The sequence below is a fragment of the Eleutherodactylus coqui genome, chromosome 7, assembly GCF_035609145.1.
Source record: "Eleutherodactylus coqui strain aEleCoq1 chromosome 7, aEleCoq1.hap1, whole genome shotgun sequence".
Classification (NCBI taxonomy): Eukaryota; Metazoa; Chordata; class Amphibia; order Anura; family Eleutherodactylidae; genus Eleutherodactylus; species Eleutherodactylus coqui.
The window spans coordinates 207470098-207496521 of record NC_089843.1 but is presented as its reverse complement, the minus strand read 5'-3'; the positions used below and the strand labels follow the sequence as shown (position 1 = coordinate 207496521).

Here is a 26424-nt window from a genome sequence, read left to right as displayed (position 1 = left end):
GCTGACCTTCCCCGCCCGCGCCGGATGGTAAATACTTTAAATTCCTATTTTAGGTCTCCCGCGGATCCGGACGGCTTCCATAGGCTTCAATAGAAGCCCGCGGGAGCCGTCCCCGCGGGAGACCCGCACGAAAATGGAGCATGGTCCGGATTTTTCCATGCTCCATTTTTTTTTAAATCCCTTTTATTGACGATCCGCGGGTATTTATCTACCCGCGGGTGGTCAATGCATCCCTATGGGATGCGGATCCGCATGCGGGAGATCCGCTGCGGATCTTAAATCATATTTTGCCCGTGGACATGAGCCAACAAAAATCAAAAAATCATACCGATCAGTAAAACAAAATTTTTGCCAATCAGTGAACTCCATAAAAACAAAGCCCAAAATGCAATGGTGGAATTGTGAAATTTTAAGAGTTTTTCAAACCATTATATGGTATATTAAATTGTACCATTTGTGGATTGAAAAAAATAAAAAAAAGTTATAGCTCTTGGAAGGCGAGGGCAAAAAAGTGTCAATATAACGGTCTGCGACGGGAAGGGCTGTATATGCAAATTTATTGACCAAATGAAATATTTTTAATCCTGATTAATGAAATGTAGTAATTCTGCATAATAATTGAAACTTGTGTTTGCGTAGATTGCAGTGGGAACAAGAACTTCTTCACCGAATCCCCAGTACAAATGCTTGAGTATTGCTGATCTGGCAGGTTAATAACAAGTCCTGCGTATAGCAGTAGCTTCCGTCATGAAATGTGTTCTGCGTCCGTCCAGATTTGTATTGTGCTTCCATCTGCAGTACATTTTGATTGGAAACCGTTTCTGCAGGAGGACAGAGCAAAGATTGCTGGAGAGAAAACCACTTTGTGTGGAAAAACGTGAGAAGTGTGATTTCTAACGGAGGTTGTAAATGAGATGAATGGCGTATGTGGATTCTACTGTTACCAACGGTTTACAATAGTTGTGAATACAATGAAAGTAGTCCCGTAGTTTACCATTAATGGGGTAAAAATTGGAATTCCACAGACCTCCCCATTACAGCAAAATGTTTGTATATAAGAAACGTACCAATTAATGACCAAAACTATAGAATATAGGGGACTGAGATAAGTATTGCATGAGAATGCTTGGTCGGGGTCAGAGTGTGTAAGTGGGTAAGGAACTGGCTCAGTGATAGAAAGCAGAGGGGGGCTATAAAGGGTTCGTACTCTGATTGGGTAACCGTTACCAGTGAGGGACCACAGGGGGCACTATTGGAAGGGGTTACTGTTATTAATGGGGTACCACAGGGGTCGGTTTTGGGTCCTATTCTTTTAAATATATTTATTAACCCTTTCCAATCCACTGTCCGACCTCTAAAGACATTATGATTTAAGGCTGTACAGCTCCGATGTCCGTCGGGGTTCTCTTACTGTATATTGCCAGTCTCTCTGCTGTCGGAGCCTATCCAACGCGTCACCTCATGCAGTACTGGCTTTAGCCAGCATATAGTGCCGATGTATAACGGCAGAAAAAGAGTAAGCCCCCTAGGAAAACCGGGAAACAAATTGGATTGGAAGGGGTTAATGACCTGGTAGAAGGATTGTGCAGGAAAATATCAATATTTGCAGATGACACAAAACTATGTAAAGTAACTAGCACAAGAGAAGACAGAATGTGGTTACAAAAGGATCTGGATAAGTTGGGGGCAGAAATGTGGCAAATGAGGCTTAACACTGATACATGTAAGGTTCTGCAGGTGGGCAGAGGGAATACATGTCACCATTACACACTAAATGGGAAACCACTGGGAACACTGACATGCAGAAGGACTTGGGTAAGAAGGTCTTAGGGGCACATGATGAAAACAATGTTCTTCCTCTTTACAAGTCACTGGTCAGACCACATATGGAATATTGGGGACAGTTTTAGGCACCGGTACTGAAGAAGGACACATTAGAGTGGGTTCAAAGATGGGCAACTAAAGTAATAAATGGAATGGGTGGACTACAATACTCAGAGAGGTTATCAAAATTGGGGTTATTTAGTTTAGGAAGAAGATGGCTGAGGGGCGACCTAATAACTATGTATAAATATATTGGGACAATACAGAGATCTCTCCCGTCATCTATTTGTACCCAAGACTGTAACAAGGGGGCGCTCTAATAACTATGTATAAATATATCAGGGGTCAATAGTCTCATCATCTATTTATGCGAAGGACTGTGACTGTAATGTTGGAGTATTCCTATAAATTTAGAATTGGCAATAAGGCTACTGGGCTTTGAGTTCTCTCATGTATCCAAATTAATTAATGATGATCTTCAGGGAAAGAACTAGAGACAAGAATTGTGTGGAGTCATGAAGTCACCATTGTCCTCTTTCTGAGGGAACCAGTTCAGTGTTAGTTCTATTAACAGCACAAAGTAGAATAAAGAACGGTTTAGCATCCAATCACGGTGGACAATGCCTTAAAAGTAGCAAATCATTAAGTACTGATGAATGAATATGTAACGTACTTTTAGAAGAGTAACCAATGTGGATACAATGACTAAATATTGTCTCCATGAAATGCTTACCCCTCTAATCCCAGAGTATCAAGAACATTTCAGTCCAGCTTACATCAGTTCATGAGCTTCAGAGTAATCTATATTATTAACCCTTGAGTAACAAGTGTAAGACAGAATACTTTCACAGTAACAAGGGGGCATTCCTTATGACTAGAAGAAAGAAGGTTTCTACCCCAACATGGAAGTGGGTTATTTACTGTAAGAGCAGTGAGGAAGGGGTGATGGGGAACTCACTAATGGAGCTTAAAGGGGTTGTCCCGCGCCGAAACGTTTTTTTTTTTTTTCAAACCCCCCCCACCCCGTTCGGCGCGAGACAACCCCGATGCAGGGGTTAAAAAAGAACATCGGACAGCGCTTACCTGAATCCCCACGCTCCGGTGACTTCTTACTTACCTGCTGAAGATGGCCGCCGGGATCTTCTCCCTCGGTGGACCGCAGGGCTTCTGTGCGGTTCATTGCCGATTCCAGCCTCCTGATTGGCTGGAATCAGCACGTGACGGGGCGGAGCTACACGGAGCTACACGGAGCCCCATTGAGAAAAGAAGAAGACCCGGACTGCGCAAGCGCGTCTAATTTGGCCATTAGACGCTGAAAATTAGTCGGCTCCATGGAAACGAGGATGCTAGCAACGGAGCAGGTAAGTGAAAAACTTCTGATAACTTCTGTATGGCTCATAATTAATGCACAATGTACATTACAAAGTGCATTAATATGGCCATACAGAAGTGTATAGACCCACTTGCTTTCGCGGGACAACCCCTTTTAGGAGGGGTCTGGATGCCTTTCTAGAGTGAAACAATATTGTGTGTTATGGTTACTAACTACTTTAGAAAGATATGTATAGAAGAGCGCTCACTGCGGGGATGTCAACGCTATGGTGGTCCTGCGGGATATTCTATGGTTGAAGGTCAATCTTCTCAGATAGAGCCAGGGATTTAAAGGTGCTCCAAAGAGATCTCATATCACTGATGAGACTGCAGCCGGAGGAAACTCCATTCACAGAGTGAAGGAGACAATGAAATAAGACAAAAAGAGAAAAACTCCTCAGCGCTCACACCAATGTAATGCATATACGTATAGATGAAAAAGGATGGAACTTACTCGGTGAAGGCGCCTATAGCCCAGGCGCCTCCCAATCCAGGATTAGCTTATCGCACGGAGATGAGAGCCAGCAGCAGCAGAGGTATTTTCACAACTTTTATTATGTGCAATCGAGGTATACACAACGCGTTTTGGCCTGGAGGCCTTTTTCAAGTGTACAAACTACATTAAAATATGCAATTATATAGGAATTACCTGAGAAATGATGTGTGCTGTGGCGAATCCCGTTTGTATAAGGGGGAGGGTAATTCCTATATAATTGCATATTTTAATGTAGTTTGTACACTTGAAAAAGGCCTCCAGGCCAAAACGCGTTGTGTATACCTCGATTGCACATAATAAAAGTTGTGAAAATACCTCTGCTGCTGCTGGCTCTCATCTCCGTGCGATAAGCTAATCCTGGATTGGGAGGCGCCTGGGCTATAGGCGCCTTCACCGAGTAAGTTCCATCCTTTTTCATCTATACTAGAGATGAGCGAACGTGTTCTTCCGAGCTTGATATTCGTGCGAATATTAGGGTGTTCGGGATGTTCGTTATTCGTAACGAACACCATGCGGTGTTCTGGTTACTTTCACTTCCTTCCCTGAGACGTTAGCGCGCTTTTCTGGCCAATTGAAAGACAGGGAAGGCATTACAACTTCCCCCTGTGACGTTCAAGCCCTATACCACCCCCCTGCTGTGAGTGGCTGGGAAGATCAGGTGTCACCCGAACATAAAAGTCGGCCCCTCCCGCGGCTCGCCTCAGATGCCGTGTGAGTTAGATGAGGGACAGTGCTGTTTGTACCGGAGCTGCTGTAGGGAAAGAATTGGTAGTTAGTGTAGGCTTCAAGACCCCCCAAAGGTCCTTATTAGGGCCACTGATAGCTGTGTGTTGGCTGCTGTTAGCAGTGGCAATTTTTTTTTTCTCAAAATCGCCTCTGCAGAGCGTTGCACCCGGCATTAGGGACAGAAGTGCTGCATAGGCAGGGAGAGTGTTAGGAGTGAGTGTAGCCTTCAAGAACCTCAACGGTCCTTTCTAGGGCCATATTTATCCGTGTGCAGTACTGTCCAGGCTGCTGTTAGCTGTGCTGCATATTTTTTTGCTTCTCAAAATCGCCTCTGCAGACCATTGCACCCTCCATTGATACTGCAGGGAAAGAATTGTGTAGGCAGGGCCACAACACAGTTATTATTCATTGAATATACGCAGTGCTGCCTTTTGGTGCAAAAAAACGGAAAATAATTCAATTTGTCCAGCCTCTGTCCGTCCTAACGCCGGTGGACACGTGTCGGCTGCGTGTGCAACCTGTAAAAATCAGACGCACCCAGCTACGTTTTACTCCTGGCTTTGCCATTTGCTTTCCTTAATTGGGAAAAAAAATACCTGCTCTGCCACAGTTAATAACTCTGCTACCCTCACGTTCTGTGACACATTAGCAGGAAAACAGCACAGTTATTAAACTTCTCATGTTCATAGAATATACGCAGTGCTGCCTTTTGGTGCAAAAAAACGGAAAATAATTCTATTTGTCCTGCCTCTGTCCGTCCTAACGCCGGTGGACACGTGTCGGCTGCGTGTGCAACCTGTAAAAATCAGACGCACCCAGCTACGTTTTACTCCTGGCTTTGCCATTTGCTTTCCTTAATTGGGAAAAAAAATACCTGCTCTGCCACAGTTAATAACTCTGCTACCCTCACGTTCTGTGACACATTAGCAGGAAAACAGCACAGTTATTAAACTTAGATTATTCATTCACTAGAGGCAGTGGGGCCTTTCGTTTTCAAAAAAGGGAAAAAATTATATTTGGCCTGCAGTCTTGGGCCAATTTATTAGCTGCCTGTGAAATCAAATCACTGGTAATACAGCATGCTGAGGGGTAGGGGTAGGCCTAGAGGACGTGGACGCGGCCGAGGACGCGGAGGGCCAAGTCAGGGTGTGGGCACAGGCCAAGCTCCTGATCCCGGTGTGTCGCAGCCGACTGCTGCGCGATTAGGAGAGAGGCACGTTTCTGGTGCCCCCACATTCATCGCCCAATTAATGGGTCCACGCGGGAGACGGTTATTAGAAAATGAGCAGTGTGAGCAGGTCCTGTCCTGGATGGCAGAAAGTGCTTCAAGCAACCTATCGTCTACCCGCAGTTCTGCGCCGTCCACTGCTGCCAATCCGAATCCTCTGTCTGCTGCTCCTCCTTCCTCCCAGCCTCCTCACTCCACTACAATAACACCTGCTCAGGAGCGGGAACACTCCCAGGAACTGTTCTCGGGCCCCTGCTTAGATTGGGCAGCAGCGGTTCCTCTCCCACCAGAGGAGTTTATCGTCACTGATGCCCAACCATTCGAAAGTTCCCGAGGTCCGGGGGAAGAGGCTGGGGACTTCCGCCAACTGTCTCAACAACTTTCTGTGGGTGAGGAGGACGATGACGATCAGACACAGTTGTCTTGCAGTGAGGTAGTAGTAAGGGCAGTAAGTCCGAGGGAGCAGCGCACAGAGCATTCGGAGGAAGAGCAGCAGGACGATGAGGTCACTGACCCCACCTGGTGCGCAACGCTTACTCAGGAGGACAGGTCTTCAGAGGGGGAGTCAAGGGCATCAGCAGGGCAGGTTGCAAGAGGCAGTGCGGTGGCCAGGGGTAGAGGCAGGGCCAGACCGAATAATCCACCAAGTGTTTCCCAAAGCGCCCCCTCGCGCCATGCCACCCTGCAGAGGCCGAGGTGTTCTAAGGTCTGGCAGTTTTTCACAGAGACGCCTGACGACCGACAAACAGTGGTGTGCAACCTTTGTCGCGCAAAGCTCAGCCGGGGAGCCAACACCAACAGCCTCACCACCACCACCATGCGCAGACATATGATGGCCAAGCACCCCGCAAGGTGGGACGAAGGCTGTTCAGCGCCTCCGGTTTGCACCCCTGCCTCTCCCCCTGTGCCCCAACCTGCCACTGAGATGCAACCCCCCTCTCAGGACACAGGCACTACCGTCTCCTGGCCTGCACCCACACCCTCACCTCCGCTGTCCTCGGCCCCATCCAGCAGTGTAGTTCAGCGCACCGTCCAGCCGTCGCTTGCGCAACTGTTGGAGCGCAAGCGCAAGTACGCCGCCACGCACCCGCACGCTCAAACGTTAACCGTCCGCATAGCAAAATTCATCAGCCTTGAGATGCTGCCGTATAGGGTTGTGGAAACGGAGTCCTTCAAGAGTATCATGGAGGTGGCGGCCCCGCGCTACTCAGTTCCCAGTCGCCACTACTTTTCCCGATGTGCCGTCCCAGCCCTGCACGACCACGTCTCCCGCAACATTGTACGCGCCCTCACCAACGCGGTTACTGCCACGGTCCACTTAACTACGGACACGTGGACAAGCACAGGCGGGCAGGGCCACTACATCTCCCTGACGGCACATTGGGTGAATTTAGTGGAGGCTGGGACAGAGTCAGAGCCTGGGACCGCTCATGTCCTACCCACCCCCCGAATTGCGGGCCCCAGCTCGGTGGTGGTATCTGCGGAGGTGTATGCTTCCTCCACTAAAGCACCCTCCTCCTCCTCCTCCTCCTCTGTCTCACAATCAAGATGTGTTAGCAGCAGCATGTCGCCAGCAGTCGGTGTCGCGCGGTGTGGCAGCACAGCGGTGGGCAAGCGTCAGCAGGCCGTGCTGAAACTACTCAGCTTAGGCGATAAGAGGCACACGGCCCACGAACTGCTGCAGGGTCTGACACAGCAGACCGACCGCTGGCTTGCGCCGCTGAGCCTCCAACCGGGCATGGTCGTGTGTGACAACGGCCGTAACCTGGTGGCGGCTCTGCAGCTCGGCAGCCTCACGCACGTGCCATGCCTGGCCCACGTCTTTAATTTGGTGGTTCAGCGCTTTCTGAAAAGCTACCCACGCTTGTCAGACCTGCTCGTAAAGGCGCGCCGGCTCTGCGCACATTTCCGCAAGTCCCACACGGACGCTGCCACCCTGCGCACCCTGCAACATCACTTTAAGCTGCCAGTGCACCGACTGCTGTGCGACGTGCCCACACGGTGGAACTCTACGCTCCACATATTGGCCAGGCTCTATGAACAACGTAGAGCTATAGTCGAATACCAACTCCAACATGGGCGGCGCAGTGGGAGTCAGCCTCCTCAATTCCTTTCAGAAGAGTGGGCCTGGTTGGCAGACATCTGCCATGTCCTTGGTAATTTTGAGGAGTCTACCCAGGTGGTGAGCGGCGATGCTACAATCATTAGCGTCACCATTCCTCTGCTATGCATCTTGAGAAATTCCCTGCAAACCATAAAGTCAGCTGCTTTGCGCTCGGAAACGGGGGCGGGGGAAGACAGTATGCCGCTGGATAGTCAGGGCACCCTCCTGTCTATTTCTCAGCGCGTACAGGAGGAGGAGGAGGAGCATGAGGAGGATGAGGAGGAGGGGGAAGAGACAGCTTGGGCCGCTGCTGACGGTACACCGGCTGATTGCCTGTCATCCTTTCAGCGTGTATGGCCTGAGGAGGAGGAGGAGGAAGAGGATCCTGAAAGTGATCTTCCTAGTGAAGACAGCCATGTGTTGCGTACAGGTACCCTGGCACACATGGCTGACTTCATGTTAGGATGCCTTTCTCGTGACCCTCGCGTTGCACGCATTCTGGCCACGACGGATTACTGGGTGTACACACTGCTCGATCCACGGTATAAGGAGAACCTGCCCACTCTGATTCCCGAAGAGGAAAGGGGTTCGAGAGTGTTGCTATACCACAGGACCCTTGCGGACAAGCTGATGGTAAAATTCCCAGCCGACAGCGCTAGTGGCAGAAGGCGCAGTACCGAGGGCAAGGTAGCAGGGGATGTGCGTAGATCGAGCAGCATGTACATCCCAGGCAGTGCAACAGTCTTTAAGGGCCTGGCCAGCTTTATGGCTCCCCACCAAGACTGTGTCACCGCTCCCCAGTCACAGCTGAGTCGGCGGGAGCACTGTAAAAGGATGGTGAGGGAGTACGTAGCGGATCGCACGACCATCCTTGGTGACGCCTCTGCCCCCTACAACTACTGGGTGTCGAAGCTGGACACGTGGCCTGAACTAGCGCTGTATGCCCTGGAGGTGCTTGCTTGTCCTGCGGCTAGCGTCTTGTCGGAGAGGGTGTTTAGTGCGGCTGGGGGAATCATCACGGATAAGCGTAGCCGCTTGTCAAACGACAGTGCCGACAGGCTAACACTCATCAAGATGAACAAAGGCTGGATTTCGCCAGACTTCTGTTCTCCACCAGCGGACAGCAGCGATACGTAAGCAATACGTAGGCTGCACCCGCGGATGGAAGCTACGTTCTCTCTCACCATCCAAAACGGGGACATTTCTGCTTCATCAATCTGTGTCTAATATTCCTCCTCCTCCTCCTGCTCCTCCTCCTGAAACCTCACGTAATCACGCTGAACGGGCAATTTTTCTTAGGGCCACAAGGCTCACTCAAATAATTTTTCTGAACAATTTTTATAAGTTTCAATGCGCTTAAAAGCATTGGAACTTTAACTTGAACCAATTTTTCGTTACACTGGGCTGCCTCCAGGCCTAGTTACCACTTAAGCCACATTAACCAAAGCGATTAATGGGTTTCACCTGCCCTCTTGGCTGGCCATGGCCAATTTTTGGGATGTACATTAGTACTGTTGATACAGCAATTTTTGTGGGCCCTCGCCTACAGTGTAATCAAATTAATTTTTAGCCCACCTGCATTACAGCTGACGTCACCTCAGCTGTGTTGGGCAATGCAATGGGATATTTTTATGTACCGCCGGTGGGTTCCAGGGAGCCACCCATGCTGTAGGTGCACACTGAGTTTTTAATACATGTGTCCACTTGTAAAGAACCCCAGTCTGACTGGGGCATGCAGTGTGGGCCGAAGCCCACCTGTATTACGCACGACATTACTACCTCAGCTGTGTTGGGCAATGCAATGGGATATTTCTATGTACCGCCGGTGGCTTTCTGGCACCCACCCAGGCAGTGGGTCCACAGGGAGTTTAACCTACATGTGTCCACTTCTAAAGAACCCCAGTCTGACTGGGGCATGCAGTGTGGGCCGAAGCCCACCTGTATTACGCACGACATTACTACCTCAGCTGTGTTGGGCAATGCAATGGGATATTTCTATGTACCGCCGGTGGGTTCCAGGGAGCCACCCATGCTGTAGGTGCACACGGAGTTTTTAATACATGTGTCCACTTCTAAAGAACCCCAGTCTGACTGGGGCATGCAGTGTGGGCCGAAGCCCACCTGTATTACGCACGACATTACTACCTCAGCTGTGTTGGGCAATGCAATGGGATATTTCTATGTACCGCCGGTGGCTTCCTGGCACCCACCCAGGCAGTGGGTCCACAGGGAGTTTAACCTACATGTGTCCACTTGTAAAGAACCCCGGTCAGACTGGGGCATGCAGTGTGGGCCGAAGCCCACCTGTATTACGCACGACATTACTACCTCAGCTGTGTTGGGCAATGCAATGGGATATTTCTATGTACCGCCGGTGGCTTCCTGGCACCCACCCAGGCAGTGGGTCCACAGGGAGTTTAACCTACATGTGTCCACTTGTAAAGAACCCCAGTCTGACTGGGGCATGCAGTGTGGGCCGAAACCCACCTGCATTAACCCTTTCCAGTCCACTGTGTGACCTGTGAAGACATTAGGGTTTAAGGCTGTACAGCTCCGTTGTTGGTAGACGTCCGTCGGGGTTCTCTTACTGTATATTGCCAGCCTCTCTGCTGTCGGAGCCTATCCTACGTGTCAGCTCATGCAGTACTGGCTTTAGCCAGCATATAGCGCCGTTGTATAACGGCAGAAAAAGAGTAAGCCCCCTAGGAAAACCATATACAAATTGGATTGGAAAGGGTTAAGCACAACATTACTACCTCAGCTGTGTTGGGCAATGCAATGGGATATTTCTATGTACCGCCGGTGGCTTCCTGGCACCCACCCATGCTGTAGGTGCACACGGAGTTTTTACTACATCTGTACACTTATAAAGAACCCCAGTCAGACTGGGGCATGCAGTGTGGGCCGAAGCCCACCTGCATTAAGCACGACATTACTACCTCAGCTGTGTTGGGCAATGCAATGGGATATTTTTATGTACTGCCGGTGGGTTCCAGGGAGCCACCCATGCTGTGGGTCGACAGGGACTTCACAATAGGGAGTTGTACCTGCCTGTGTCTATGAATTAAAAAGCCCGGTCTGACTGGGGCATGCAGACACCTTGACAGAATGAATAGTGTGTGGCACATAGGTTCCCCATTGCTATGCCCACGTGTGCAGCTCCTGATGGCGGTGGCACAGGATTCTATTTCTCATTGCTTCTGTACAGCATTGTGGGCTATCGCTCCGCCACTTTTAAAGAGGGTCGCTGCCTAGCCGTGCCAACCTCTGCAGTGTGTGCCTGCGGTCCCTCGTCATGGCAGACGCAATTCTAAATAGACATGAGCGTGGTGTGGCATTAGGGCAGCTGAAGGCTGGGCAGGGACAGTTTGGTGTGCGCTGTGGACACTGGGTCGTGCGGGGGGGGGGGGGGGTTGGGCAGCATGTAACCCAGGAGAAGTGGCAGTGGAGTGTCATGCAGGCAGTGATTGTGCTTTGTTGGAGGTAGTGTGGTGCTTAGCAAAGGTATGCCATGCTAATGAGGGCTTTTCAGAAGTAAAAGTTGTTGGGAGGGGGGGGGGCCCACTCTTGCCGGTATTGTGGCTTAATAGTGGGACCTGTGAACTTGAGATGCAGCCCAACATGTAGCCCCTCGCCTGCCCTATCCGTTTCTGTGTCATTCCCATCACTTTCTTGAATTGCCCAGATTTTCACACATGAAAACCTTAGCGAGCATCGGCGAAATACAAAAATGCTCTGGTCGCCCATTGACTTCAATGGGGTTCGTTGTTCGAAACGAACCCTCGAACATCGCGGGAAGTTCGTTCCGAATAACGAACACCCGAACATTTTGGTGTTCGCTCATCTCTAATCTATAGCTATATGCATTACATTGGTGTGAGCGCTGAGGAGTTTTTCTCTTTCTGTCTTGTTAGTTTAGAAAGATCATTGATCTAGGGAGTTATTCTGAGTGCTAGGTTGGAGTCAGGTAGGATTTTTTACCTTAAAATTAGGAAAATTGGCCCCTACCTCTTGGTTTTTTTTTGCCTTCATCCAGGTCAATATTGCAGTATAACAGGCTGAATTGAAAGGATGCGTGTCTTTTTTCAGACTTATATACTATGTTATATACACATAATTTGGAACATTTACCACTGCCATTGAGCCTAGACCTTATTGTAAAATGCTCCAAAATCGGCACTCACATGCTTGCACCATGATGCCAGGAGTTCAGGATGGTGTTGCTGCTGCCTCTTATTGGCCGCAAGGTCACCATTTACACCAGGTGTACCAAGGGTCCGAAGACAGGTAAGTGTGCTTTCTTTTTCTGTTTTATCCCATACCCCGCTGTTAATTCTTTTTTGTAATAACATAACCCCTTTAAGAGCATAGAACTTAAGACAACTCCTTTAAGAACATACAACCCAAGAGCTGTTTCCTCATACTTTCCACCCACTATTCTCTTTACGTAGGAATCTGTACTTGTAAGTCTCCCTTTCTGTGGTAGTTGATCTCAGAGTGTGAGCCTACAGACTCCAGGCCAGGTAAGGGGGTCGTTGCGGTTTTCCCTGTGTTTCGTGTAGACGCCGAGTGTGTTGGTACATGCTGTGCTCTTTAGGACCCCACACTTTTCCTGGCTTCCTTCTATCTCCTCAACAGCATCATCCCACCCAGACCCTTCACTATGCCTACAGCAGTAACAAATACTTCACACAGCACCAGAGCAGTGCATGCACTGTCCCCTTCAGGGTATCAGAGGAGCCAGTGGAGAACATAAGAGACAGGGAGGAATATTTAGGATACTTACATGCTGCACGGATGTCAGAAAGGAGGTTAGAATCAGCCTTAGTATGGTGAGGGAGGCCGGTGAGACCCACTAGCTTAGGGGCCCGGACACAACTGTGACCCCTACGACCCCTATAGCTACACCACTGGTTCTATCTGAAAAGGATTGCCTCTAATGAGGCAACTTTGTAAGTAGTCAGGAGTTACTTTAAATATCCCAGTCATGGATCAAAATTCTATAGAATGACATGGTGACTACTGTATATGACCTCTTGTATTCCTGTTCATCTCAAACCCAGTAACTAAGGGTGGCTCTACACTGGAAAACTACAGGCCATTTTCTATGAAAGCTGTCCCTTGAAAACACGGTACCCAACAGGTTACTGAGAGATTACCTAGTAGCTGCTTAGTTTCAGCTCACTCAAACAAGGCAACTAACGAGCGACTTCTCGCTTGCTGTAAACAGGCTGCCCTTCATCTTTGAACGACTGCCTGTTCACAATGAATGGAGGCGGGTGGCCGGAAGAGATTTCTAGTGCACTTCATCTCCATTCATTGAACGAGTATCGCTCTTGAGAGAAAGCACTGAAGTGATAAGTCTTGAGACGACTGTTGGATGCTTATTTGCCCAACAGTTGTCCCATGTAAAGCCACCCTAAGATCATTCTGGAAGTGTCGCCCTTGTCCATCAGTTGTGTCTAGTATTGCAGCCCAGTCCCCATTCACTTCAATGGAGCTGAGCTGCAATATCAGACACAACCCTACAGACAAGGGTGGTGCTGTTTTTGGAAGAGAGCAGCCATGTTTTTGTAACCCTCGACAGCCCCTTTAAATTCCTTACATTGAAACCTCCATGTTTTACGTACAATCCCAGAACAAGAATCTAGTTGCCAAGACTTTCCTATTGCTATGTCACTGATTTTAAGAGATGAACACACTTTGCCAAATGATCGTCTCAGTGTTCTGCTTCAAAATCATAAAAGATTCATTACGTTTAAGGAAATTAATTCTTTTAGACCCCACATAAGACATCCAGTATTTGTTTACCGTTGCTGCATAAAGTACTCGACGGCAAAGAGAAATTTATGAAATGTTGCTGCAACAAACTTTTATTTTCCCATTGAGTGGCCTCCAGCTGAAGGCAACAGCGAAGGTTTGTGCTGGAGGAAAACTGAATAAATCATGTTGGTATTCATGAAGGTCTCCAACATTTCTGCTGAACAGACACTTAGCGGGGGTCGGATGAATGGCTGGGGAATCATCTCCAGATAGAAAGGAAGAAAATGGATGAATTTGTGAAAGCAACATGAAATGTGACTCTGCAGCTAGGATACTAGGTCGGGTAGGTATGGCAATCCTGTCTTTAAAGGAAGTCAGTCAGCAGAATTTGCCCCTATGAACCTGATACATTACCCTGCCTAACCAAATTGCCCCCCGACCGCCACAAGAACGGTCCGGTTTTCTTCCAGCCCTTTGTCTTAAAAAAAGTTCCCTTTCCCTCTGAGTGATGCCTCCAACTCTTCCTGCTTGAGGTGTCATGTGCTCCACTTGCGCCTGCGCTGCCCTGGGACTCGTTCCTGGATGGACTGTGAGGGCTGTATGAACATGTTGATTCCCTTTAACCCTTTCCAATCCACTGTCTGACCTCTGAAGACATTACGATTTAAAGCTGTACAGCTCCAATGTTGGAAGACGTCCGTCGGGGTTCTCTTACTGTATATTGCCAGCCTCTCTGCTGTCGGACCCCATCTAACGTGTCACCTCATGCAGTACTGGCTTTAGCCAGCATATAGCGCTGTTGTATAACGGCAGTAAAAGAGTAAGCCCCCTAGGAAAACCAGGATAGAAATTGGATTGGAAAGGGTTAACCCCTTAAGGACACGGCCTATTTTGGGCTTAAAGACGCAACGATTTTTGCCAGATTTTCATCTCCATAACTCCAAAAGCCATAACTTTTTTATTTTTTCGTCGACGCGGCCGTATAAGGGCTTGTTTTTTGCGTAGCGAACTGTAGTTTTCATTGGCGCCATTTTTGGATACATAGACTATGTTGTTAAACTTTTATAATTTTTTTATGATAACAGGGAGAGAAAACGCATCAATTCTGCCTTAGATTTTTTTTTTTAAGCGTTAATCATGCAGCATAAATGACACAATACATTTTTTCTGTGGGTTGGTACGGTTACAACGAAACCACTTATATATTTTTTTAGGTTTTTCCACTTTTCTGCAATAAAAACGCTTTTTTGAAAATCTTTTTTTTTTCTAAATCGCTGAATTCCTATAACTGAGTCCTATAACTTTTTTATTTTTCTGTGGACGGAGCTCTGTGAGGGCTTATTTTTTCGAGAGAAGCTGTATTTTTTATTGGTAGCATTTTGGGGTACATACGGCTTTTTTGCTCACTTTTAGTGCATTTTTTGGGATTACCATTTTGCCTTAGTTTTTTTAGCGTTTTTTTTTTCACGCTTTTTTGTCATGCAGGATAAAAAGCATGTGCAACTTATTGTAGGCATTGTTACGGACACGACGATACCAAATATGTGGGTTTTAAAAAAAAATTTTATGCTAATATGAGAAAGCACAAAAAAAGGTTTTTTTAAACTTTTTTTTTTTCATTTCTCTTCTTTGTACATTTTTATTATCTTTTTTTTAACACCATTTGTGTCCCTCTGGGGGACTTACATCAAACCACTGATGATCGCTATGATAAGGCGTTGCAGAACTTCTCTCCTGCAATGCCTTATCGCTTATTACAGCGATCATAGGCAATGGTAGTACAGTACGCCTGTAGGTGGCGTCCTGTATCATGGCAACCAGCCGGGCTTTCTGCGATTATATCGCGAGAGCCCGATAACGTCCCAGAGGGAGCCTGCTCCCTCTGTGAATCCTTCCCATGCCGCAATCTACATAGATCTTGGCAGGGAAGGGGTTAACAGCGGGGGGTCGCATCTCTGATGCACCCCCGCTGTTGCAGCGCGAGGTCGGCTATCCGTGACAGACGGCTCCTGCTACCGGATCTCTTATGATCTCGCACTATCACCAGGACGTAAGTTTACGCAATGTCGCAGGAAGTACCCCGCTGCCAGGATGTAAACCTGTGCCCTGGAGCAGGAAGGGGTAAAAGAATCCAAATTCTCACAACATACATTCAATACCACATCATGACCACTGGTTGGCCACACACAGACTCGTATAGTATAGACATTTTTTGACAGAGTATCATGAAATAATGTTATTTTTCAAAGTTGGTCGTCTTGCACCGCACATCCCAGGATGTGTTGAGCCAAGATGAAATATCTGTAGGAGTGCGCTGTACTGTTAGTCATGTTGTCAGGGCTTAGGAGTCCTGGGGATACATTATAATGCTGAGCACCAGCTGTTGGCCAGTTTACTGCTGAGGAGTGAAAGTGAGTCCAGATAAGAATTACATTGCTGGATGATGTATCCTTCAACTACTCACATTGTAGTAGTTCAGGACCGGTGTCAGTGTCAGATTCTCTTTAACATATATATTGTATTAACTGTTTACGAATTGCAGCTATTTTTATATACTTCCTACTTTTTCACAGACTCAGAAGACACTGGACAAACTCATTATAAATATGAGAAATACTTTTAAGATCTGGAGTCAAATACTCTGCAGTTAGTTACTACAGAACCTTCAGGTAGTCTAGAAGGGTATAGTATAGTTTCTCCTTAGGGAGAGTACCTAGTAAATGCGAGGTGACTTATAAGGCCATGCATGCTCCTCTGGGAAATATGCAAATGAAAAGATGAACAATACCTCTACAGCACCACCTGTTGGAAGGCAGCATCCCTACAAGTCGATGTCAGAAATTTTCACAGGCCTTATAACTGGGAATATAAGTCAAAGCCACAATTTTCTCCAGAAGGAAAAGTTAATCACATACAGACAGACTGTTTTAGGGCTTTTGCCCCTTGTCAATGTGCAGTAGGTTGCTGGCTTGGCTGGATAGGAGGCCTATAGATGTGGGCCAGGAAGGGTATAGTTTCTTCTTAGGGAGAACAACTAGGAGTTAGAAGACTTTTAAGGCCATGAATGCTCTTCTGGGAACCTACAAGGTGCGAGGGATGTATATAAGGCCATAGAATCATAGAATGGTAGAGTTGGAAGGGACCTCCAGGATCATCGGGTCCAACCCCCTGCTCAGTGCAGGATTCACTAAATCATCCCAGACAGATATTTATCCAGGCTTTGTTTGAAGACATCCATTGCAGTAGAACTCACCACCTCCCATGGTAACCTATTCCACTCATTGATCACCCTCGCTGTCAGAAAGTTTTTTCTAATATCTAATTTGTGTCTCCTCCCTTTCAGGTTTATCCAATTGCTTCTAGTCTTTCCTTATGCAAATGAGAATAGGGCTGATCCCTCTGGACTGTGACAGCCCTTCAGATATTTGTAGACAGCTATTAAGTCTCCTCTCAGCCTTCTCTTCTGCTAAACATTCCCAGATCCTTTAACCGTTCCTCATAGGACATGATTTGTAGGCCGCTCACCATCTTGGTAACTCTTCTTAGAACTTGCTCCAGTTTGTTTATGTCTTTTTTAAAGTGGGGTGCCCAGAACTGGACACAGTATTCCAGATGAGGTCTGACTAAGGAAGAGTAGAGGGGGATAATGACCTCACGTGATCTAGACTCTGTGCTTCTGTTAATACATCCCAGAATTGTGTTTGCCTTTTTTGCTGCTGCATCACATTGTTGACTCATGTTCAGTCTATGATCTATTAGTATACTCAAGTCTTTTTCACATGTGCTGCTGCTTAGCCCAATTCCTCCCATTGTGTATGTGCCATCATCAAGTGTGACAAAGCTCTTTGTTTCCTTCTCCATACTGCTCTCTTCCCATCATTCTGTTTATATGAGCTTCATCTGTCCAAAGAATCTTGTTCCAGAACTGGGCAGCTTCTTGTTTTATCTGGCTGTTTTATTCTTAAAGGAGATGTCTCGAGGAAGCAGTTAAATTTTTTTTTTGCCCAGTCCCCCCCATTAAGTACACATTACTAAGCCCCCCTGTAAATGACATTTCTAGCTGGTTCGTACTTACCGTTCCAGCGTTTCAGCAACTTATAAAAGTTTCCTCAAGATGGCCGCCGGCTCTTTCCCCGTCGCTCGCTGCAGCCCGACGTGCGCGCTCCCGAGACGCCGCCAGCTGTGTCTCCATGGCAACCGGACGCATCGCAGCCGCCGACCAGACGCCCCGCAGCCGCCGACCAGACGCCCACCGCCAGGCAGCAGGTAACCGGCGCTAGCCCCCGGCTCCCCAGCGCTAGACCCTCAGCCCAGGTGAAGGCCCCGGAGCCCAGCGCTAGGTTCCGGAGCCCAGCGCTAGTTCCCCCGGCCTAGCGGCAGCCCCCCCATCGCAGCGACAGCCCCCCCATCGCAGCGACAGCCCCCCCCCGGCCTAGCGACAGCCCCCCCATCGCAGCGACAGCCCCCCCGGCCTAGCGGCAGCCCCCCCCCGGCCTAGCGACAGCCCCCCCATCGCAGCGACAGCCCCCCCGGCCTAGCGACAGCCCCCCCATCGCAGCGACAGCCCCCCCGGCCTAGCGACAGCCCCCCCATCGCAGCGACAGCCCCCCCGGCCTAGCGGCAGCCCCCCCCGACCTAGCGACAGCCCCCCATCGCAGCGACAGCCCCCCCCCGGCCTAGCGACAGCCCCCCCATCGCAGCGACAGCCCCCCCGGCCTAGCGGCAGCCCCCCCCCGGCCTAGCGACAGCCCCCCCATCGCAGCGACAGCCCCCCCGGCCTAGCGACAGCCCCCCCATCGCAGCGACAGCCCCCCGGCCTAGCGGCAGCCCCCCCCCGGCCTAGCGACAGCCCCCCCATCGCAGCGACAGCCCCCCCCGGCCTAGCGACAGCCCCCCCATCGCAGCGACAGCCCCCCCGGCCTAGCGGCAGCCCCCCCATCGCAGCGACAGCCCCCCCCGGCCTAGCGACAGCCCCCCCATCGCAGCGACAGCCCCCCCCCGGCCTAGCGACAGCCCCCCCATCGCAGCGACAGCCCCCCCGGCCTAGCGACAGCCCCCCCATCGCAGCGACAGCCCCCCCGGCCTAGCGACAGCCCCCCCATCGCAGCGACAGCCCCCCCCGGCCTAGCGACAGCCCCCCCATCGCAGCGACAGCCCCCCCGGCCTAGCGCTAGTTCCCCCATCACAGCGGCAGCCCCCCCGGCGCAGCGGCAGCCCGGCGCAGCGGCAGCCCCCCCCGGCGCAGCGGCAGCCCCCCCCCCCGGCGCAGCGACAGCCCCCCCCCCCGGCGCAGCCCGGCGCAGCGGCAGCCCCCCCCCCGACAAATCACTTACCTGGGAGGCTTCTCGGGGCTGCTGGGCTGGGCTGGGCTTCTCCGCTGGGCAGCTCCAGTTTCTGCACCTTCCTCTAACAGAGGAAGGTACAGAATGGCCGCAGGAGCGCGCTCCCGAGCAGTGACAGCTCGTCTGCGCATGCGCAGAAGAGCTGTAGCGGGGAGCACACTGAAGCGGCTTGTGCTGAATGGAGAAGACCGGACTGCGCAAGCGCGTCTAAAAAAGCAAGCTGCCAGCGAATTTAGACGGAACCATGGAGACGAGGACGCTAGCAACGGAGCAGGTAAGTGAATAACTTCTGTATGGCTCATATTTAATGCACGATGTATATTACAAAGTGCATTAATATGGCCATACGGAAGTGTATAACCCCACTTGGTTTCGCGAGACCACCCCTTTAAGTGTTACTATCTTGAGATAAATTATTTGTATTTACATTCATGAAGATGCCTCTTGATTGCAGACTTTCAGGATATTATGCATACGTCCTTGAGAGCGTTCTTGACACTGTGATTATCCACTTTAGTTGTCTTCAGTGCTCTTCCAAGCTTTTTGGTACAGCAGATCTCACCAGTGCTTTCATTTTTCCTTTAAAGTATGTACCAAATTGTGGATTTGACCGTTAATAATGTTTTTGCCATCACTACTGATGGTCGCTTCACTTGCATTCACACCTCTTCAGTTCACATATTGAGCGTTTCCATGAGCAGCTACCAAATGCAAATTCAATACTTGTAACTAGAGATGAGCGAGCATACTCGCTAAGGACAATTACTCGATCGAGCATTGTCCTTAGCGAGTACCTGCCCGCTCAGAAGAAAAGGTTCAGCTGCCGTTGCAGGTGAGAGGTGAGTTATGGCAGTGAGCAGGGGGAGCGGGGGAGAGAGAGATCTCCCCTCCGTTCCTCCCCACTCTCCCCGCCGCTCCCCGCCCGCTGCCGGCAGCCGAATCTTTTCTTCTGAGTGAGCAGGTACTCGCTAAGGACAATGCTTGATCGAGTAATTGCCCTTAGCGAGTATGCTCGCTCATCTCTACTTGTAAGCAATTCTTGACTATTTATCTTTTTAATTAGTCATGTAATAATGGGGTAATACACCACAGTGGACGACGGAACTGCTTATCAGTCAGTTGTCCAATTATTTTTGAGTTTGTGAAAATGGAGGAACTATGTAAAGAAGGCTTCAATTCCTAAATGGTTAATGCATTATTTTTTTCAAATCACTTCCATTAAAGCTGAAACTCTAAACTTCAACCACATACTGATGGCTTAGTTTCAAATCCATTATGGTGTATAAAGGCTAAATTATGAATATTGTGTCACTTTTCAAATAGTTCAACTGTATACATACTGTACTGTATATACCTACTGGTATGTGGAACTTCAAAAATGTACTAAGCATGATGCACTTTGCAGTACCCCCTCCCTCCCTTTGAAACATAGTTGCTATGTTGTTGTTACAAATCATTCAGTCTATGAAGGTTGTTTCACACAGGTTTTTAATGCAGTTTTTTAAAGCCAAAGTCAGAAAGGAGATCCAACAGACAGAAGTACAAGTCCTCCCTTTATATTTGTCATATGCTTTGTATCCGCTTCTGGTTTTGGCTCAGAACATAGTAACATAGTATGTTCGGACGAAAACAGACATACCCTGTTTCCCTGAAAATAAGACATACCCAGAAAATAAGACATAGCATGATTTTCCAGAATTTTTGAGGATGAAAAATAATTTTTCAGGCTTTTTGAGGATGCTTGAAATATAAGCCCTACTCCAAAATTAAGCCCTGCTAACAGTCAATTAAAAAAGTCAATTTAAATAGTGTCCAGGCAGCTATACATGTAAAAAAGTTAAACCTTTTTGAACAAAAATTAATATAAGACACTGTCTTATTTTCGGGGAAACACGGTATGTCCATTCAGTTCAGCCTATCACCCCCAATGTTGATCCAGAAGAAGGCAAAATACAGCATAAAAATACCACAAAAAACAGTTTGAAACATCCCTTTTGATACTGTATCAGGAGAATAAATCAATGATTGATTCAGGGGTGTAACTATAGGGAATGCAGGTGATGCGGTTGCACCCGGGCCCATGAGCCTTTGGAAGCCCATTAGGCCTTTCTTCCCCAAAGAGGGAGCCTAGTACTACCCTGTTTCCTTGAAAATAAGACATACCCTGAAAATAAGACATAGCATGATTTTCCAGAATTTTTGAGGATGCAAAATGATTTCTCAGGCTTTTTGAGGATGCTTGAAATATAAGCCCTACTCCAAAATTAAGCCCTGCTAACAGTTAATTTAAAAAAAGTCAATTTAAATAGTGTCCAGGCAGCTATGCATGTAAAAAAGTTAAACCTTTTTGAACAAAAATTAATATAAGACACTGTCTTATTTTCCGGGAAACACGGTATGAACAAAGTATTATAGTTGGGGCTCTGTTATAGATTTACCATTGGGGCCAAAGCTCCCCGTTACGCCTCTGGATGCACTATTCTAGCTCTGAATACCATGTAATGTACTTTTCTGTGATTGCTTCCATCTTGCAGCATACTTGTGCTTCCTGGTGACAGCGCTGGGTGTAACAGCAGGGGCGCATCGCCTATGGAGCCACAGATCGTACAAAGCAACCCTCACCCTACGGATATTTTTAGCAATTGCAAATTCTATGGCCTTCCAGGTAAATTAGCGATAATATAAGATTATTGTATGATGTTCATCTCATGATTATTCATGATTCTCTATATGGAGGATTTCATTTCTTTCAGTCATCCCACTTTCTTTGCCGACGGTGATTCCCATGCTTGCCGTCTATTTGCCATTCTCTACATGGTAATGTTTCTGCACAGCCAAACTAATGCGGCCCTAAGGAGAACATTATTAGCACAGAATGTCAGGATTTGATTGAGGACGGAACAACAATTAACGGAGTCAGGCAGCGGATTTGCTGACTAAGCTAAATTTCAGCTAAAGATTGTCAACCAGGAGTCCAAATCAGCTCCCCGTACGTCCGCGGGATTATATATTTCCGTATACGTTATGTTGTTTGACATATGGGTAATAACGTTGCATCATAAATTAGACAGACTTCTGAAAAGAACTGTTATTAATGTTTCATGGCATTTTGCTGTAAATATCAAGGCTCTCTCATCCAAGCGTTTTTCCTGCGCGCCGCGGGCGCAGATCCCACGCTGGGGCATGCAGCAATGCACAATGCATTGTGGACTTGCTGTGCTTCAACAATCGAGGTGTATACGCCAAGATAGTGCATGCCTCTGCATTTCGTGCCCTGTGTGTGACAGGCACAATTAAAAGTTTGGAAAAGTTTTTTTACCGCGTATTACAGATGTAAAACTTGTGCGTGTAAGGGACGGCAGCACACAGGCGTAAACACATATACGCTCGTGATCATGTGACATATACTGTATGCGGTGTGCAGGAAGAGTGATCACATGCTATCGTGCTTTTTACTGGACTTTTTCGTGCTGCCGGGACCGCATTCATTAGCGTGGTCCTGGCAGCGCCATGTTTGAGTAGGCGGGCCAGCCTACTTAATCCCAGGTGTTATTGATTTTCCGTGTGAAAATGCGCAGTTCACTGCTTGATTTCATGCAAAAGGGGATATTTGGTTTACAATTGCACACCAAAATAGAGCATGTCATGTTTTTTACACACGTGAAAAAAAAAACGTGTAAAGGAACCAATTAAAAACAAAGAGTTCTATTTGCTTTGTATTCCATGTGCAGATTTTGCCTGTGCAAATAAGGCTTCTTTCACCTGAACGCATATTGGCCGATGTTTTCATGGCCTGCCAATGAACGCTTCCATCTGGGGCATAGAAGCTTGTGAACGGGTGCATAAATCTAACGTTCGTGCACCTGTTCACACGGCATGGGTCCCGGCACATATGCGCCGAGCTCCCCATGCCGTCCCAAATTTCCCCTCCCTCCCCATCACAGGCTCACCTGTCCTCTCCTCCACGCTCGTTTTTTGCAATGGGAGGGGCGGGTCGGAGCTAAGCAGCGGTCCGTCCTGCCTCCTCCAATTGATGGCTATGGACAAGGGACGGGTAGAGGGCAGGACTTTAGCTCCGCCCACGCCCTCTTGTCCAGAGCCAGCAATGGGAGGTGGCGGGCCAGCACTTACCTCCGCCCTGTCCCATTGCAGAGATCAAGCCCATGCAGCGGCAGACGTATTCCGGCCCAAAAGATAGTTTCAGGACTATCTTTTTGGCCCAGCGTAAAAACATCCAGCGCTATATTGGTCAGCCGGGCGCTTTTACGTCTCAGGAATATGGCCACATGATCTGATGCATTGGAATCCAAGGCATCAGATCGCAGCATATATCAGCCGGCCATTTTCACGGCCGGCTGTTATGCGCTCATGTCAAAGCAGCCTAAGTGTGCAAGTTCGCTTGTGTGCGGTCACCCTTATAAGCGGTAAGAAACTCTTGTGTGAGAGAGCCCTTAGCCTGATTGTATGTTTCAATCTATTTTTAAGATATTGTAACTATATGTCAAAATGTGAGTCCCCAAAGGTGGTTTTGAGGGCTTCACCTGAGAAAACGTCCCGGTTTGCTTACTCAGGGCCAACTGCATATACTGTATTGATCTCTATGTAAAGAGTAATTCCTGCAAGAACACAGCAGCAATCTTAAATGGTTCCTTAGATTTCCTTTTGGGAACTGAATTTCGAAATGGATTAAGTGACAAACTTTGAGCACTTTGGAGGTGAAACCTATTTAGTAGAAAAGTGGATTTCCTGCTCAGGTGTGGGCTTCACGGCAGCACGGCATTGACAGCAATTTACAGTAAATCACAAAGTAACCTGAATTAATCCCTATGGAAGGAAAGTCCGAGACAGCTGTGTGAGCATCATGACGTTTTCCTTTGAGGTTGCATTTGTATCTCCCTGTAGTTGTTGCAAAGCTCTCCATAGAGCTGCATGTGGTGCGTGACTTCCAAGAGGAACCTAGTAATCATTTTTTTTCTTTTGAGTCTGGACATTCCAGCAGTTTATCATAGAATGGTGGAGTTGGAAGGGACCTCCAGGGTCATCGGGTCCAACCCCCTGCTCAGTGTAGGATCACTAAATCATCCCAGACAGTTGTCTGTCCAGCCTCTATTTGAACACTTCCATTGAAGGAGAATTCATCATGCCCCGTATATAATCCTAGAATGGTAAAGTTGCAAGGGACCTCCAGGGTCATCGGGCCCAACCCCCTGCTTAATGCAGGATCACTAAATCATCCTAGACCGATATTAATTTCCTAATTTCCAGGGTCTACACGTGCGCATGAGGTATTGACGTTTGCTATCATTTTTGTGTCCCTATATTTTAGTGATTAATTTTGTGGAAAGGAAAAAAAAAGTTTTTACTGTACTTTTACACAACTGAATAATCACCTAATTCACCAAATTAATGTTTTTGATTTATAGAACATGTTGCTACGGTTATATTGATACCCAATATGTGTCTACTATATGCTGTCTTATTAACTTTACTTAAAGAGGTCGTGTCCTCAGGTCAGCGGGGTCATCTGCATAGCATTGCAGCTACAGCTCTATACTTTGTATTCCAATTTTTCTCCCCCCATATTAAGTCCTGTTAGATTATACTTTGAATCTGTTAAGTGTTAAATGTGAGATCTCCACTGCTCACGGTCAATGGATGATGTCAGATTTACATTGAATGGAGGACACCACTCACTTGACAGATTCAAAGTGCAGGAGGTGAATGTAAAGGTGCATTTATACACAAAGATGGCTTTTGAGTGACCATTTTGCATAAACTACTACTTGGTACTAATGCCTATTAGTAGCAATTAGTAGCGTGTGAGCCACCAGGACCTGTATTCAGAGAACAGACCACCTGCTGTTCTCTGAATAAATTCCCTTTGTTCTGCCATGGGGCTTACAACTAAGACAGAGCTCCCCGGGCAGAACACAGCGAAGGGTCCGTCTTATCAGCTGTTCTGCCAAATGATGGATTTCATGCCGAACTGAAATTCAGTGTTCGGCAGAAAAGTGAAAGATGGGAACATTTACACGCAACGATTGTCACGCAAAAGATGGTTTTTGAGGGAATTTTGAGCGATAATCGTTGTGTCTAAATGGGCCTTAACACAACTTCGCATCGGGTGATGGGGATGTAGAAAGTAAAAAAAAACTGCAATTAAGTTAGCGGGCAGAATGTGCAACAGTATGCGCTCGCCCCACTAACCTGAGGGCAGGACGGGTCCTCTTTAGAGATCAGCGAGCATACTCGCTAAGGACAATTGCTTGATTGAGCATTGTCCTTAGCGAGTACCTCCCCGCTCGGCAGAGAAGGTTCGGCTGCCGGCGCGGGTGACAGGTGAGTTGCGGCCATGAGCAACTCCGCTCCCCGCCCGCCGCCGGCAACCGAACCTTTGCTCCCGAGCGGGCAGGTACTTGCTAAGGGCAATATTCGATCGAGCAATGGCTCTTAGCGAGTATGCTCGCTCATCTCTAGTCCTCTTTAATCTCATAATCAGATTTTTAATAACGGTTTACGATTTGACATAACAATGTTCTTGCATATTCGAGGGGACACCCAGAAGAAATAAGGATCATCTTCTGGTAGGTGGGGTGTTACTAGTACAGGCTTTTGTCGCTAAGTTAATATCTGCGGACCCCTTCGGAGGCGGTAGGATGCCAGCTGACATTGTTGGGAATTTTCTTTTCTTCAACGAGTTGTTGAATTTTTTGCCTATTTGGCTGTTTGATACGAACAACGTGCAACTGGGAAATTGTTTCCTTTTCCACAGCTCAAAGCACTCGTAAAAAGTAAGAGAGAGAAATCGGGTGAATATGGAGAGTGAGGCAATGGTGTCATGCCATTTTTTGGCAAACGCTGCTTCACACTCAACGCGGTGTGGGCAAACAGGTTATCGCTTCTTCCATCATGACAACGCACCCGCCGACACAGCGCTGAGTGTTAAAACAATTTTTGACAAAAATAATCACTGAAGTGGAACACAACCTTCCCAACAACGTCCGTATATACCGCCTCAGGAGGGTTCTGCAGATATTCACAGGAGCCTGTACTAGTAATGCCCCATCTGGCTTTCAATACTTTGTTGGAAAAACAATTAAAAACACCAAGCCATGAATACCGCCGCATGATGATCGCTGACATGTTTCCGATGATGTGTCCTTAGTAGGGATGAGCGAGTATACTCGCTAAGGCACTACTCGCTCGAGTAATGTGCCTTAGCCGAGTATCTCCCTGCTCGTCCCAAAAGATTCGGGGGCCGCCGCAGCTGACAGGTGAGTTGCAGGGGAGAGCGGGCGGGAGAGAGGGAGAGAGAGATCTCCCCTCCGTTCCTCCCCGCTCTCCCCCGCAGCTCCCCGCCCCGCGGCGGCACCCGAATCTTTCGGGACGAGCGGGGAGATACTTGGCTAAGGCACATTACTCGAGCGAGTAGTGCTTTAGCGAGTATACTCGCTCATCCTTAGTCCTTAGTCGTCATCAAATGACATTGCTCACACTTATAGAGCTAATACACAACATAAATGACGAAAAGCACATATGTAAAATAATGTGATACCGGTGTGGGTTATCA

At 48.1% G+C, this 26424-nt stretch overlaps 1 protein-coding gene across 1 annotated transcript in view; it reads left to right on the top strand.

Moving 5' to 3' along the window:
* SCD5 (stearoyl-CoA desaturase 5) overlaps positions 1-26424 on the top strand; it is a 154723-nt gene that overhangs the window by 89898 nt on the left and 38401 nt on the right. The window contains exon 2 of the mRNA XM_066574919.1: positions 21389-21519. Within this exon, the coding sequence (XP_066431016.1) occupies positions 21389-21519 (131 nt within the window). The remainder of the gene's footprint in view (positions 1-21388; positions 21520-26424) is intronic.